The 15,081-nt window shown below is 45.2% G+C and overlaps 1 protein-coding gene across 1 annotated transcript; it reads left to right on the top strand.

The window, feature by feature from the left end:
* Nucleotides 1–224: 224 nt before the first annotated feature.
* NDC80 (NDC80 kinetochore complex component) lies at nt 225–14,233 on the top strand. The gene is made up of 16 exons (XM_075262527.1): nt 225–317; nt 550–630; nt 1,938–2,055; nt 2,343–2,515; nt 2,796–2,898; nt 3,123–3,209; nt 4,624–4,717; nt 4,840–4,946; nt 5,130–5,274; nt 5,535–5,740; nt 5,980–6,132; nt 6,322–6,411; nt 6,508–6,600; nt 6,790–6,920; nt 7,132–7,234; nt 14,093–14,233. The coding sequence occupies exons 1-16, from the start codon at nt 229–231 to the stop codon at nt 14,231–14,233; spliced, it is 1,914 nt and encodes a 637-aa protein (XP_075118628.1). The 5' UTR covers nt 225–228.
* The last annotated feature ends 848 nt before the right edge of the window (nt 14,234–15,081 follow it).

Genomic DNA, 15,081 nt, shown 5'->3' with positions numbered 1-15,081 from the left:
AGGTAGTACCGCTGTGCCAGGCTGCTGCTGTATCACTGCTGAGGTGTCGGTGCAGGTTCTCCTGTGCAGCCTTTCATGGCCTGTTGGGTTCTGGGTAACGGTGTATGACGTAGTTTAGGATTACTCCAGGTGAGAGTAGTGGCTGTACAGCGCTACCAGGGATGTGGGCGCTATAGCACAGCCGGATCATCACAATGTAATCTTGTGGCTTCTTTTTTGGCAGGAACCATGCGGAGAAGCTCAGTCACTAACAGGCAGTCCCTGCTGCCGCTGCGGGTCCAGGATACCAACCGGATGGGTCTGACCACCCCCCAGACGTAAGTGCGGCGGCGGCCACCGAGGCGGGCCAGTAATCCCAAATTATAGTGAGGAGATGCGGCCCTACAGGAGGGAGAGATGTATGCGGGCCTCATCCGTAGTCCACAATTGTACTGTACCGTCTGCTGCTGCAGAACCTCCTAATGCACACCTCAGCTGCTGCAGAACCTCATCAGACTATTTCTATTCCATATATATATTTATATCTGACTTATTCTGTTTCTCTTCTAGTAAGGATCGACTGGGCAAACTAAGTATGAGCAAACCGCACTCCGGCACATCAGAGCGGAAGACCAGCTTTTTCGGGAGAAGGTAAAGATACAAACCATTTACCTGCATCATAATCTCTAGTATACGGATAGGCTGTATTCTCAGTGATGTCACTGCTCTCTAGTATACGGATAGGCTGTATTCTCAGTGATGTCACCGCTCTCTAGTATATGGATAGGCTGTATTCTCAGTGATGTCACCGCTCTCTAGTATACGGATAGGCTGTATTCTCAGTGATGTCACTGCTCTCTAGTATATGGATAGGCTGTATTCTCAGTGATGTCACTGCTCTCTAGTATACGGATAGGCTGTATTCTCAGTGATGTCACCGCTCTCTAGTATACGGATAGGCTGTATTCTCAGTGATGTCACCGCTCTCTAGTATACGGATAGGCTGTATTCTCAGTGATGTCACCGCTCTCTAGTATACGGATAGGCTGTATTCTCAGTGATGTCACCGCTCTCTAGTATACGGATAGGCTGTATTCTCAGTGATGTCACCGCTCTCTAGTATACGGATAGGCTGTATTCTCAGTGATGTCACCGCTCTCTAGTATACGGATAGGCTGTATTCTCAGTGATGTCACCGCTCTCTAGTATACGGATAGGCTGTATTCTCAGTGATGTCACCGCTCTCTAGTATACGGATAGGCTGTATTCTCAGTGATGTCACCGCTCTCTAGTATACGGATAGGCTGTATTCTCAGTGATGTCACCGCTCTCTAGTATACGGATAGGCTGTATTCTCAGTGATGTCACCGCTCTCTAGTATATGGATAGGCTGTATTCTCAGTGATGTCACCGCTCTCTAGTATACGGATAGGCTGTATTCTCAGTAATGTCACCGCTCTCTAGTATATAGATAGGCTGTATTCTCAGTGATGTCACCGCTCTCTAGTATACGGATAGGCTGTATTCTCAGTGATGTCACCGCTCTCTAGTATACGGATAGGCTGTATTCTCAGTGATGTCACCGCTCTCTAGTATACGGATAGGCTGTATTCTCAGTGATGTCACCGCTCTCTAGTATACGGATAGGCTGTATTCTCAGTGATGTCACCGCTCTCTAGTATACGGATAGGCTGTATTCTCAGTGATGTCACTGCTCTCTAGTATACGGATAGGCTGTATTCTCAGTGATGTCACCGCTCTCTAGTATATGGATAGGCTGTATTCTCAGTGATGTCACCGCTCTCTAGTATACGGATAGGCTGTATTCTCAGTGATGTCACCGCTCTCTAGTATACGGATAGGCTGTATTCTCAGTGATGTCACCGCTCTCTAGTATACGGATAGGCTGTATTCTCACCTTTCTAATTCTGATTGTTTCCTATTTGTTTTCTTTCTAGGACCAGCAGTACCAGAAACAGTCAGTATGGAGCGTTTGGTGCCTCTGAGAAGATTAAGGACCCCCGACCGCTACATGATAAATCTTTCATCCAGCAGTGTATCCGGCAGCTGTGCGAGGTAAGTGCACACCTATCTGTCCCTGTGTCTGCAAGGAGCCCGGGAAGGCCCATAAGGTGAAAGTTATTCTATTTTCAAGGTGTAGTAATCTAGGGGAAGCCAGCCTGCTGACAGGTTCCCTGTAATGATTGCACTACAACTATAGTACCAGCCAATAGATGGCGCCTTCACCATCTTTGTCAGGTCACCGTATAAGATGGGAACACTCAGTATATCTTCATTTTGGGGTATAGAGACTTTGTCAGGGGTCTCCCCTCCGTCCCTCACCCTGTTTCTGACTTTTTCAGTTTCTCAATGAAAATGGCTACTCTCAGAACCTGACAGTGAAGTCCTTACAAGGCCCCTCCACTAAGGATTTCCTCAAGATCTTCGCCTTTATCTACAGCTTCATCTGCCCCAGCTATGAAATCCCAGACTCCAAGTTTGAGGAGGAAATTCCCCGAGTGTTCAAAGAGCTGGGGTGAGTTATATCAGCCCTGAGGTGTAATAACAAGGGGCAGCTCAGGGTATATCAGCCCTGAGGTGTAATAACAAGGGCGGTCGAGGGTATATCAGCCCTGAGGTGTAATAACAAGGGGGGCCGAGGGTATATCCGTACTGGGGGGTTATAAGAGGAGGACTGATATCAGTCATATATGATGCAAATGCCTCAGGAGCGTTATGCGAGCAGCGGTAGATTGTTGTATTTGTCATACTATGTGATATATTATGTGACGTTCTTGTATCTCTCTGACTTGCAGGTATCCCTTCGCCTTGTCCAAAAGCTCCATGTATACAGTCGGTGCCCCCCACACGTGGCCGCAGATAGTGGCAGCTCTGGTCTGGTTGATCGACTGTATTAAGGTATAGACTCCATTGTGAGGGATTCTTCAGTCTACTGTATGTCATTAGAACAAGCAGAGCTGCAGTGTAAAGCATGGTGGAGGAATACAACAGTAGCCTGGATGTTAGCAAAACCTACACTGCATTGGACAGCGCTCTGATCATTTGAGATCTGCACTTTCCTGCTCTTCTCTATTCATTCCTTCTAATATACCTATGATTATTAATGGCCGCTCCTCTGCCAGGTGTCCTGTTTGCTGAAGAGAGACGACCACGTGTTCGAGGAGCCACAAATGTCTGAAACCAGTGAGGACGGAATAGACTTTAACCAGGTAAAAAGAACAAATATAATTATCTGATGTGGATTATAAATCAGTCATTAATGTCCTACAGACTGGTGCAGTCACTGTGTACATACATTACATTACTTATCCTGTATTATACTCCAGAGCTGCGCTCACTATTCTGCTGGTACAGACACTGTGTACATACATTACATTACTTATCCTGTATTATACCCCAGAGCTCCGCTCACTATTCTGCTGGTACAGTCACTGTGTACATACATTACATTACTTATCCTGTATTATACTCCAGAGCTGCGCTCACTATTCTGCTGGTGCAATCACTGTGTACATACATTACATTACTTATCCTGTATTATACTCCAGATCTGCGCTCACTATTCTGCTGGTACAGTCACTGTGTACATACATTACTTATCCTGTATTATACTCCAGAGCTGCGCTCACTATTCTGCTGGTGCAGTCACTGCGTACACACATTACATTACTTATCCTGTATTATACTCCAGAGCTGCGCTCACTATTCTGCTGGTGCAGTCACTGTGTACATACATTACTTATCCTGTATTATACTCCAGAGCTGCGCTCACTATTCTGCTGGTGCAGTCACTGTGTACATACATTACTTATCCTGTATTATACTCCAGAGCTGCGCTCACTATTCTGCTGGTGCAGTCACTGTGTACATACATTACTTATCTTGTATTATACTCCAGAGCTGCGCTCACTATTCTGCTGGTACAGTCACTGTGTGCATACATTACATTACTTATCCTGTATTATACTCCAGAGCTGCGCTCACTATTCTGCTGGTGCAGTCACTGTGTACATACATTACTTATCCTGTATTATACTCCAGAGCTGCACTCACTATTCTGCTGGTACAGTCACTGTGTACATACATTACATTACTTATCTTGTATTATACTCCAGAGCTGCACTCACTATTCTGCTGGTGCAGTCACTGTGTACATACATACATTACATTACTTATCCTGTATTATACCCCAGAGCTGCGCTCACTATTCTGCTGGTGCAGTCACTGTGTACATACATTACATTACTTATCCTGTATTATACTCCAGAGCTGCACTCACTATTCTGCTGGTACAGTCACTGTGTACATACATTACATTACTTATCCTGTATTATACTCCAGAGCTGTGCTCACTATTCTGCTGGTACAGTCACTGTGTACATACATTACATTACTTATCCTGTATTATACTCCAGAGCTGCGCTCACTATTCTGCTGGTACAGTCACTGTGTACATACATTACATTACTTATCCTGTATTATACTCCAGAGCTGCGCTCACTATTGTGTGTCTATATAATTTGGAGATACTGATCTGTGACCTGTGGTTGTCTGGAGCAGTATAATGTCACGTCCTGCGCTCGGAGTGCCCCCTGTATATAACAATGTGTCTGGTCTTTTCAGATATTCTTGGATTACACCATCAAGTGTTATGAGCAGTTCATGGAAGGTCGGGACACTTTTGAGGAGTGTGACGCAGAGGTGTACTCCCGACTCAGTAAGTGGCACCAGTCTCTCGCAGCTGAGAGTTTGGTGCAGTTGTATCCAGTCCTCTGTGAGCTGATCTGTGTGATACGTTTAACCCCCTCTTACCCTCCCTGGTGTATCTTTGTCTGATAGAGGACACATACGCCGTGGAGGAGTCTCAGGTAGAGTCACTGCAGGCCGAGGCCAGGAGACTGATGGAGGAGATAGAGCGACTGGAGAAGGACAAAGAGAGGGAACCGGTAAGTGGTGGACCCCGGAGGCTTCTCATGCTAACTTACTTGGGATCTGGGAAAGCTGAGTGACAAGCAGTTTAGCGGCCTGGTACTCTGTCTTCCTTCCTGCACAGTTCCCAACTTCATCCTGCTCATAGGCCCCTCACTCTGGATGTTGGGGTACCTCATTGTTTGCTTTTGGGGTTTCAGGACCGTTTGGCCTCCATGAGAAAGCTGAAGGTTTCCCTCCAGGCCGACATCCAGAAGTACCAGAATTACCTGACGGAGGTGGAGTCTCACTCCACACTACTGGACCAGCGAGTCAGCAGCCTGAGCGAGGAGCTGGAGGCCACAGGTGAGTGCAGAGCCCAATAGTGTCACCTACTAGCCCACAAGTAGGGGGCAGCACTGAGGATTCTCCTAGTGAACACCTAGCTCTCTGCAGATTCTTTTGGAAGTCCAGGGGCCACCTACCATCCATGACAAGCTGGCCCCTGCTCTCTATGTCCTCCCATCCCCCGATCAGATGAGCCTTCCAGTATTGCTGACCCTCACTCTCCCGAGTGCTCCATCCTGAGGCCACTCCCGTAAATCCTTCTCCCTGTTGGTCTGCAGAGCTGGAATGTGAAGCCATTAAACAGGAGAACGTGCGGCTCAAGAACATCCTAGACAACCAGAAGTACTCGGTGGCTGACATCGAGAGGATCAAGTACGAAGAGAATGAGCTGCAGGAGACCATCAGCAAGCTGACCAAAGAGCTGGACGAGGACAAGCAGCACCTGTGGAGCGAGGAGCTGAAGTACGCCAAGATCAAGGAATCGGTAAGTATTGGGTTACACAGCTGCCGGGTGCTTGTGGGCGGTCAAGGGACAATCCTGACTTGGGTCTATGGACATAACTATTCTTGCAGGGAAGACGTGTGAGCAGCAGACGACTCCTCCGCCTCTAAAATTACAGGAGGAAGGGCTGCTCTGGAGCACAGAAAGCTGCTCTAGGAGATGAAATACTGCGATGCATGATGATAAATTAGTGAAGCCTCTTCCATTTCTCTGTCCTGTAGGTGGAGACACAGGTGTCGGAGTTCCACAAAGTAGCGCGGAAAGTGCGGCTGATTCCATCCACAGCAGAAAACGCCGAGGGATACGACTACCAGATCGAGTGCAACATGGACAGCGAGCAGAGCGGCCTAAACCGCTGCCGCAACAAGATCAACGTAAGTGACCTCCTGCGTACCCTGCGCCTCCGTCCTGTCAGGCTGTACGGTGTGATCGGTGGGGCCTTGTGTCCCGGAGGGGCCGGAAGTGGACAGTTTATTTATTTATGTATTTTTCCATCGCTTCCCAGTGAATAATAAAGTTTTTCAATCTCACACTAATTTTTTTTTTTATTTCCCTTCTCGCAGCTCCCCCTGCTGAAATTCCTGACAAAAACTGAAGGACAGATCACTAGCAATACTAACAAGAAGATGGAAGCAGAAGACATGGTGGAACAGGTGAGACCCACAAGTGTCCCTATATCTTACTAGGGAGACCTGCACCCCACATCTGTCTCTATATCTTACTAGGGAGATATTTTTCTGTATTTTTAGTTAAACTCATTGATTGGAGAGAAGAAAAACGACATCAAGAGTCACAAAGAAGAAGCTCATAAGCTGGAGGAGCTGTGTGTCCAGAAAGTGGAGGTGAGGAGGTGACAACAGCCATTGTAGGGGGGACTTGTAACGTATGGGAGGGGCCTCTATATTGTCGGACATTATAGTCTATTATTATAATATATGTGGGAGGGGCCTGTATCCTATAGGGTGATATATAGTTTATGGTAGGAGACCACATTCTATAGACCCTTCATGTAACTCTTGGGTCGCTCACAGGAGGCAGACGAGGAGGAGAAGCGATGGACGGCAGAGATCGAGTCGTTGGAGAAACATCGCCACCTGCTGGAGTCCGGGGTCAACAAGAGTCTGGATGAAGCCTTGAAGGATCTCCAGAAGGTTCAGCAGGAGTAAGTAGTACAGAAGGAAGAGGAGGATGGGAGCCATATAAATGTGCAGCCATATTTGTTGGTTTCTGGCACCTCCCCACTGACTGCTGATCACCCCCTTAGTACCGACAGGATGAAAGTAATCACCAGAATGATATGGCCGCCTTCAATAGATAGTGATGGAGGCCGATGTCCATGTATTGTGTAATAATCCGATTCCTCCTGTCCGCAGGCTGCAGCTGGTGGAGCATCGGACTGAAGAGGAGATGAGACAGGTGGAGAATAAGCTGGTGCGAGTGATGACTGCTGTGGCCTCCCACATGGGAGCGATCGAGGTGAGGAACCATTGTACACAAGCCGCATCTCCAGCACAGGAGGCGTGACCAACAGTCCTGTGGGAGGGGCTATGTGAACGTTTAAAGGGATTCTACCATTAAATATGTATTTTTTCTGCTTTAGATATCGGAATAGCCTTTAGAAAGGCGATTGGTCTCTTACCTTTAGACGTGATCTCCGCGACACCGTTCCTTAGAAATCCCGGTTTTTACCGGTATGCTAATGAGTTCTCTCGCAGCAATGGGGGCGGGCCCCAGCGCTCAAACGGCGATGGGGGCGGCCCACTGCAATTGCGTCCTCGAAAATATGGCCACCAGTCGGCTCTACTAGTGTCTCGCTGGCAGAGCCAACTGCACAGGCGTCAAAGCTGACACAGAAGGAAGACGACAAAGAAGGGGAGGAGGCAGCTGAAGAAGGAGGCGTTGCTGGAGAGAGAGTTCTCAGGCAGCAGTGGGCCGCCCCCATCGCTGTTTGGACGCTGGGGCCCGCCCCCATTGCTGCGAGAGAACTCATTAGCATACCGTTAAAAACCGGGATTTCTAAGGAACGGCGCCGCGGAGACCACGTCTAAAGGTAAGAAACGAATAGCCTTTCTAAAGACAATTCCGACATATAAAGCAGAAAAAATACATATTTAGTGGTAGAATCCCTTTAATGATTCTTTTTTTTTTTTTTTTTTTTTTTTTTTTTTTTTTTTCAAATTTATTTTTATTGAAAATATTTTTTAAGGATACAAACAAGAAATTTATAGCAACAGTTTAGAAATCTAAAACCGTATAACAAGGGTAAGGTGTAACCGTAGTAGCACCGCAGTATGGTATGGTAGTGAGTGGAAAAAGAAGAGAGGACAATATTGAATCATATTTCCGATTGACCTAACCAAATTTTAAAGGTAGTACATTTGGTGGAAAGGAGGGAAGAAAAGCAGAATATCAGGCAAATATGCTCATCTATATTCCTATGTATACTCTATGGAAGGCAAGCTGTGAATGTACACAAAAAGATACTATATTAGAGGAAAGTAGCCGGGTTCCAGAGTTGCCATTTCTCTTTTTCTAGTAACCATCGTTTCTTTTGTGAGGCAAATTTTAATTCCAAATCTTTTGCACCATTAACTCTTTCTCTGACTTCGGAGATGTGCAGGGGTTTTGAACTTTTCCAGGAAGATGCAATAATGCTTCTAGATGCCAGTATAATATGGGAGACGACTGTAGCAGTGGGTTTTTGTAGGAGTTCAGTGTTGAGGAAGCATAGTGCTAGGCTTGGGGTAGGTGTTAGGTGAAGGTTAAGTGAGTTGTTGAGAGCAGAAAAAACGGTAAGCCAAAAAGTGTGAACTATAGGGCAGGACCACCAGGCGTGAAAATAAGTACCTTTGTTGCCGCATCCTCTCCAGCATAGATCAGGATAGTTTAGATCCATTTTGGCCAGCTTAGCTGGTGTGACGTGCCAACGTAATAAAATCTTGCGGGACAGTTCGATATGGTGTATGCCCTTAGATATGCGATTCATCCACATGAGGGCTTTGTGCCATAATGAGAGATCAAACACTTGTTCCAAGTCGGTTTCCCAACGCATCATATATTTAGGTTTTGCATCATCACTGGGTGTGGTAAGATTTCCATAAAAGAGTGAGATCCCTCCAGAAGATTTCTTAGAGTTCATGAAAAAGTTCTAGGGAAGGTGTAGGTGGTGAACTGGTGAGACGCTAAGGCGTGACGGATTTGTAGGTATTTGAAGAAGTCTCTAGTTGGTATATGAAACTTCGAGGTTAGGAATGCAAAAGGAACCAAGGAACCACCGTCCAGTATATCAGCGATATTTCGGATTCCTTTATCTTCCCATGTGGTGAGGTCGAGATCAGGGACAATGGTGTAAAGATAACGGATTGGCAGAGAAGTCACTGGTATTGTATCCATCTTTGGAGTCAATTTAGAGTAAGTTACCCCCGCATTACATGTAGCTTTAACACTATATAAGCTAGGGGAGGGGGGTTTAGCAAGAGTTATGTTATCCACTTCGTTCTTTGGTGTTAGAAGTTGGATGGAATGTCCGTGAACATAGAAGTCTTCTATCTGTGACCATCTGTTCTGTGGTTGACGCCACCAAGATTTAGCTTGGTCTAGTAAGGATGCGATCTGGTACTTACGTATGTCAGGTAGCCCCATGCCTCCGACCTTCCAGGACATAGTCATAGTGTTGACATTAATTCTGGGTTTCTTATAGCTCCAGATAAAATTATTTAGTGCTTTTTGGATATTGTTAAAGAAGGAAATAGGAATGTGTATTGGAAGTGTTCTGAGCTGATACAAAATTATAGGAAGGACTAACATTTTAAGGATGGAGATTCTGCCTATCCAGGATAGAGGTAGTTTGTGATAACAATCCAGTTTTTTCTTAACCGTGTCTAATAAATGTGGAAAGTTTTTTTTTATAGAGGATGGAACTGGGAGATGTCAGGTTAATACCTAAATATTTAATCTTTTTTTCATTCCATTGAAAGGCAGACATGGTTAAAAGCTTGGTTCTGCAAGAGTTAGAGACACCCAGATTAAGAATGTGTGATTTGTTTTCATTGACCTTATAATAGGACACATTGCCGAATAGTTTAAGCGTTTGTTGGATTATAGGGAGGGATTTAACAGGGTCGGTAATGGCTAGAATGATGTCATCGGCATAGAGGCCAATCTTGTGGGTAGTCTTCCCTACTTTAAGACCCGAGATGTTTTGATTTTGTCTTATATGCTCTGCTAGCGGTTCCATAATCATAGCAAAGATGATAGGAGATAATGGACATCCCTGACGGGTGCCATTTGTGATAGTAAATTTATCTGAAATATAGCCCGAGTTGTATACTCTGCCCGAGGGGTTGGAATAAAGTGCAAGAATAGCGTCTTGGATGTTTCCGGTAAATCCAAATTTTATCAGTACTTTTTTCAGGAAATTCCAATGCACTCTATCAAACGCCTTCTCTGCATCTAAGGCCAGAAGCAGAGAAGGCGTTTGGGTCAGTTCAGCATGTTGAATTAGGTCTATGAACCTGCGTGTACCATCTGTTGTTTGTCTGCCAGCAATAAAACCTACCTGGTCTGGATGAATAATAGTTGGCATTATTGATGTTAATCTTTTAGCTAAGATTTTTGCAAAAATCTTTACATCGGTGTTTAAGAGCGATATGGGGCGAAAGTTCGCTGGGGTAATCGGGTCTTTGCCCGGTTTTGGGAGAGTGATAAGTGTAGCTGATAGCATCTCTTCTGGGAATTCTTTTTTATTTATCGCTTCATTAAACATCGATGCTAAGTGGGGTGCTAGCAGGTCTGCAAATTTTTTGTAATAACCATTCGTAAATCCGTCCGGGCCGGGTGCTTTACCAATTTTTAATGTTGTAATTGCCTGAAGTGTTTCTTGTGATGTAATAGGCATGGAAAGAGCTTCAAGTTGAGAGTTAGAGATTTGGGGTAGATTTAGCTCGTCTAAGAATGCAGAAATGTCTTCAGCAGATGGTTGATAAATACTTTTATCATTTTTTAAGTTGTAAAGGTTTTCGTAATATTGTTTGAAATGGTTTACTATTAGTTGGGGGTTTATAATTTTTTCTTTGTTCTGGTTTATCAGATAGGAGATTCGTTGGTTTACAGATCTTTTTTTCGCCTGACTAGCTAGGAATTTACCGGGTCGGTTACTATGTGCATAGTAATTTAACTTATATTTGGTCAGTAATTTATTATAAGAATCTGTGAGTAATTGTTGTAGTTGGTTTCTTAAATCTCTTAACTTGGAGGTAACTAGGTCAGTAGGATTACGCTTATGTACAATCTCCAGTTCAGATATACTTTTTAATAATTGTTGCGATTCTTTGTGTCTCAGTTTTTTCCTGATTGATGCAAGCTGTATGAGTATACCGCGAAGAAACGCCTTATGTGCATTCCAAACTATAGGGTTATCTAATTGACTGATAGAGTTAAGCCGAAAATATTCGGAGATACGCTCTGCTAGAGTGGTTTGATAGTCGGAGTGGCAGAGTAGAGAGTCATCTAGTCTCCAAAGATATATATTCGGCGGATAAGACTGTTGGTGTAGTGTTATAGAGATAGGAGCATGGTCTGACCATGTTATTGAGCCAATGTTTGTGGATTTAATCAGATTGAGATTAAAGTGATTTAAAAGGAACATGTCGATCCTGGAGTATGTTTGATGAGGGGAAGAGAAAAATGTGTAATCTCTTTCAGTTCCATGTGTACACCTCCAGGCATCGACATATCCCTCCTTGAGTGACAAATTACGAATAGATGACATGTGCCTAGAGGTAGATGTGGAGTCGAGGTCTGGGAACATAATATCGTTTAGATCACCACCTATTATTACTATGCCTTTTGCTTTTTTCCGTAGTTTTGCAAAAAATTTTTGCTAGAAATTCGTTTTGTTTCGTATTTGGGGCATAAATGTTGGCTAGAGTGTACTGAATATTATTACTTTGGCAGATTATAAATAGGAAACGTCCCTGTGTGTCAGTAATAATCTGTTCAAGTGTGAATACCACTGAGTTAGCAATGGCTATCAGTACTCCTTTCTTTTTTGTATCAGCTGAGGATAAGTAAACATGTGGGAATTTAGGGTGAGTTATTTTAGGGGTTTTAGTAATCGAGAAGTGCGTCTCTTGTGTGAACAGTACGTCGCACTTGAGAGTTAGGGCTTCTTTCCATAATAAATGTCGTTTATAAGGACTGTTAAGTCCTTTAGCATTTATGGAAGAAATTGTTAAATCCATTTTTGTGGATGGGTCGTGTTGATATATAAACTATTGGGTGTCTATATGTGGGAATAGGTTTTGTACTCACTATAATACATGAAGCAGGATAGTGTACAGCAGAATTTGGGTCCGGGTCGGTCTGAGGCATGAGGCTGTCCGTCAGGATGTTTAAGAGGGTGCTACAGGAACAGAAAACAAAAACATAAGCAAAACATATATAACAGGAATAAACCAGAAAAAAAATAAATGATGCCAGTAAAGTACTTAGCATTGCGATGAATAAACGGAGGTACGGCTCCGGAAAGTAGAGCCCATTCAGCATAAAGCCCGTGAGGGCCTGATCTGTAGGTTAAAGAACCAGCATAGGGAGTTTTGCGTAGTTAGGAGTAATTGCCGCGTTTTCCAACAATTTTCCAGTCCTCGCTAATTAAGGCCGGAGAGAACGGATGATGTTGTGGAGAAAGAGTCGGGGGAGATGCGTTTGTAGGAAGTCGCCAGTTATCAAGAAGTAGTAAGCCTTTTTCTGGGTTGTTAATTATGAAGGTGGAGCCATCTTTGGTGATAATTAATTTGGTTGGAAAGCCCCATTTGTATTTGATGTTGTTAGTGCGTAGAGTTGCTGTGACTTGGCTAAATGCCCTGCGAGCTTGTAACGTTGCTGCGGACAGGTCAGGAAACAGCTTGATATTAGAATATGGATTAGGTAATGAGCCTTTCTTTCTGGCTTCCAGTAGTAAAGTTTCTTTTGTACAGTAGAAGTGAATTTTAGCGAGAATGTCTCTAGGGGCTTTTTCGGGCGCATTTCTAGCTTTTGGTATGCGGTGCACTCTATCAATAGTGAGATCCAGGTCAGAAGAGGTGGGTGATAGGGATTTAAACATGGCTGTTAGATAGTTGGAGATATCATTAGGTGCCACATCTTCTGATACGCCTCTAATCTTTATGTTGTTACGACGTGACCTGTCTTCCAGGTCCGTCACCTTGTCTCTCAGGCGTTGTATTTCCACATCAGCTTCATTAAATGCAGATACTAGCTCATTATGTGACTGTGCGACTTCAGACATTTTGTTTTCCAGATGAGATGTGCGATCACCTAGGTCACCAATAGTGGATTGCAGATTAGCTATTGCAGAATTAAAGTTAGCACAGATATTAGCTTGTAAAGTGGTTAGCATAACTTGTATAGAGCGCTCTGAAGCTGGGACATCAGGGGTTAAACAGGGCTCCTGCTCATACACAGTGATAGCAGAGCTGCTGTCTGAACTGCACATGCTGCTGCTGGAGTTATCTCTACTTCTTGGAGCCTGCTGGCTCTTTTTACTCACAGGTTCCTTTGCAGATGGGGACGACAGTGGTGAGAGGGCTAACTCCCTTTTGTGTTTCCTCTGTGAGTCAAGCATCGGAGGTATGGGCAGCCGTTGTGGGGTCTGGGGTTGCGGTTGTGTGGTGGCTGGGACATCTCTCTTCGAGTGCGGTGAGGAGGCGCCATCTTGCACGCCAGAGGCGCGTGGTGGCTGAACTATGAAGTCCGATATCAGCGTGATATCGGGCTTCCCCGATTTCCTCCTGGTCATGACGGGTGCCGGGTGTATTCCGACAGGCTGCGGTGTTGTGCGCGGAGCAGTGAAGGCTGTGTGGGCTCCCTGTGCTGGTGTACGATGCGGGCTCGTGTCGGAGCTCCGGGATCAAGCGGCCATTACGTAGTGCGGCCAAGCTCCGCCCCCCTTTAATGATTCTTTAATGGGAATTCTGCGTATTAATAACATAACACTAAGGCTCCCTCTTATTGAGGCCTCTCCACCAGTCTATAAGCCACTCCCAGAATGTAATAATCTCTCCTGCTGGGCTTGTGCTTTATACAGCAGCCAATCAGAAAAAGAAGAGCTGCAGTATAAAGCATGAGCATGGACAAAGTAACAGTCAGGGAGGCAGCAACAACTTCAGGAACTCCAAAAACCTTTCCTTTACTGTTCTGTTCTCCTTTGGGCCTTGTTGCCCGGAGTCAGAGGCCATATATAATGCTGCACATAGGATAGAGATCCTTTCCGGATTATAGGAACTTATGTAAGATGGGAAAGTGCTGATTGAGAATGTCCGTCGCTTATTTCAGAAACACCTTGAGGAGAAGCGGCTGAAGACAGAGCGCGAGTACGAGGAATTCAACCGCGAGGACCTGCTGCTCGACCTCCGGGAATTGTTGGCAAAATACAAGGAGAAGGCCAAAGTCTTAAGGAACCGGCCCGATAAATAGACGCAGCGTCCTCTTGTGTTCTCGTTGCTGTACAGGATCCGCCGCTTTTACTGCTTTTATTGTGTTTTTAGTATTACATTGCCGGCCTAATAGGATTGTCCGTAAATGGTCATCGTCATATGTGTGTCCGTGTGCCCCTCCCTATTTATACAGCTCACCCCTCCTGTGTAGGGATTTTATAAGATCTTCGTTTTTTACTCTGTAACATTCATTGTAGAATTGTATGTACATTAAAATGAGAAATGTAAAGCTAATAAAAAGGATTTTATCAGTTTTCTTGGATTTTCTATCAAATGAGGTTTTGAATTGAGGCTTTATACAGGGACATAAACAGCACCTCTATGGAAGGTGGAGTCTGAGGCTGGCAGCGACTCCTCCCTCTGTGACATCAGCTGGCAGCGACTCCTCCCTCTGTGACATCAGCAGGCAGCGACTCCTCCCTCTGTGACATCAGCTGGCAGCGACTCCTCCCTCTGTGACATCAGCTGGCAGCGACTCCTCCCTCTGTGACATCACCAGGCAGCGACTCCTCCCTCTGTGACATCAGCAGGCAGCGACTCCTCCCTCTGTGACGTCAGCAGGCAGCGACTCCTCCCTCTGTGACATCAGCAGGCAGCGACTCCTCCCTCTGTGACATCAGCTGGCAGCGACTCCTCCCTCTGTGACATCAGCTGGCAGCGACTCCTCCCTGCAGAAATCGGCGGAGAGAACAGCCCTGCATAGAAGATTTTTCTCTCCACTGGTTTTGGATAAAAATGGCAGACACCCGGCGGACCCCATTATGGTCTATGGGACCACCTGTGTCTATGGGTGACTCCTGTTTTTAGCAGTCTGGCTCTCCCTCTTTC

The sequence above is a fragment of the Leptodactylus fuscus genome, chromosome 2 (assembly GCF_031893055.1).
Source record: "Leptodactylus fuscus isolate aLepFus1 chromosome 2, aLepFus1.hap2, whole genome shotgun sequence".
NCBI lineage: Eukaryota > Metazoa > Chordata > Amphibia > Anura > Leptodactylidae > Leptodactylus > Leptodactylus fuscus.
The sequence above is the reverse complement of the archived record's forward strand: the minus strand, read 5'-3'. Positions and strand labels throughout refer to the sequence as shown.

Coding starts and splice junctions, on each gene's coding strand:
- NDC80 (XM_075262527.1), top strand. CDS start 229: ATGCGGAGAAGCTCAGTCACTAACAGGCAGTCCCTGCTGCCGCTGCGG. Junction 2,056..2,342: donor GTATCCGGCAGCTGTGCGAG/GTAAGTGCACAC, acceptor TGACTTTTTCAG/TTTCTCAATGAAAATGGCTA. Junction 2,516..2,795: donor CGAGTGTTCAAAGAGCTGGG/GTGAGTTATATC, acceptor TCTGACTTGCAG/GTATCCCTTCGCCTTGTCCA.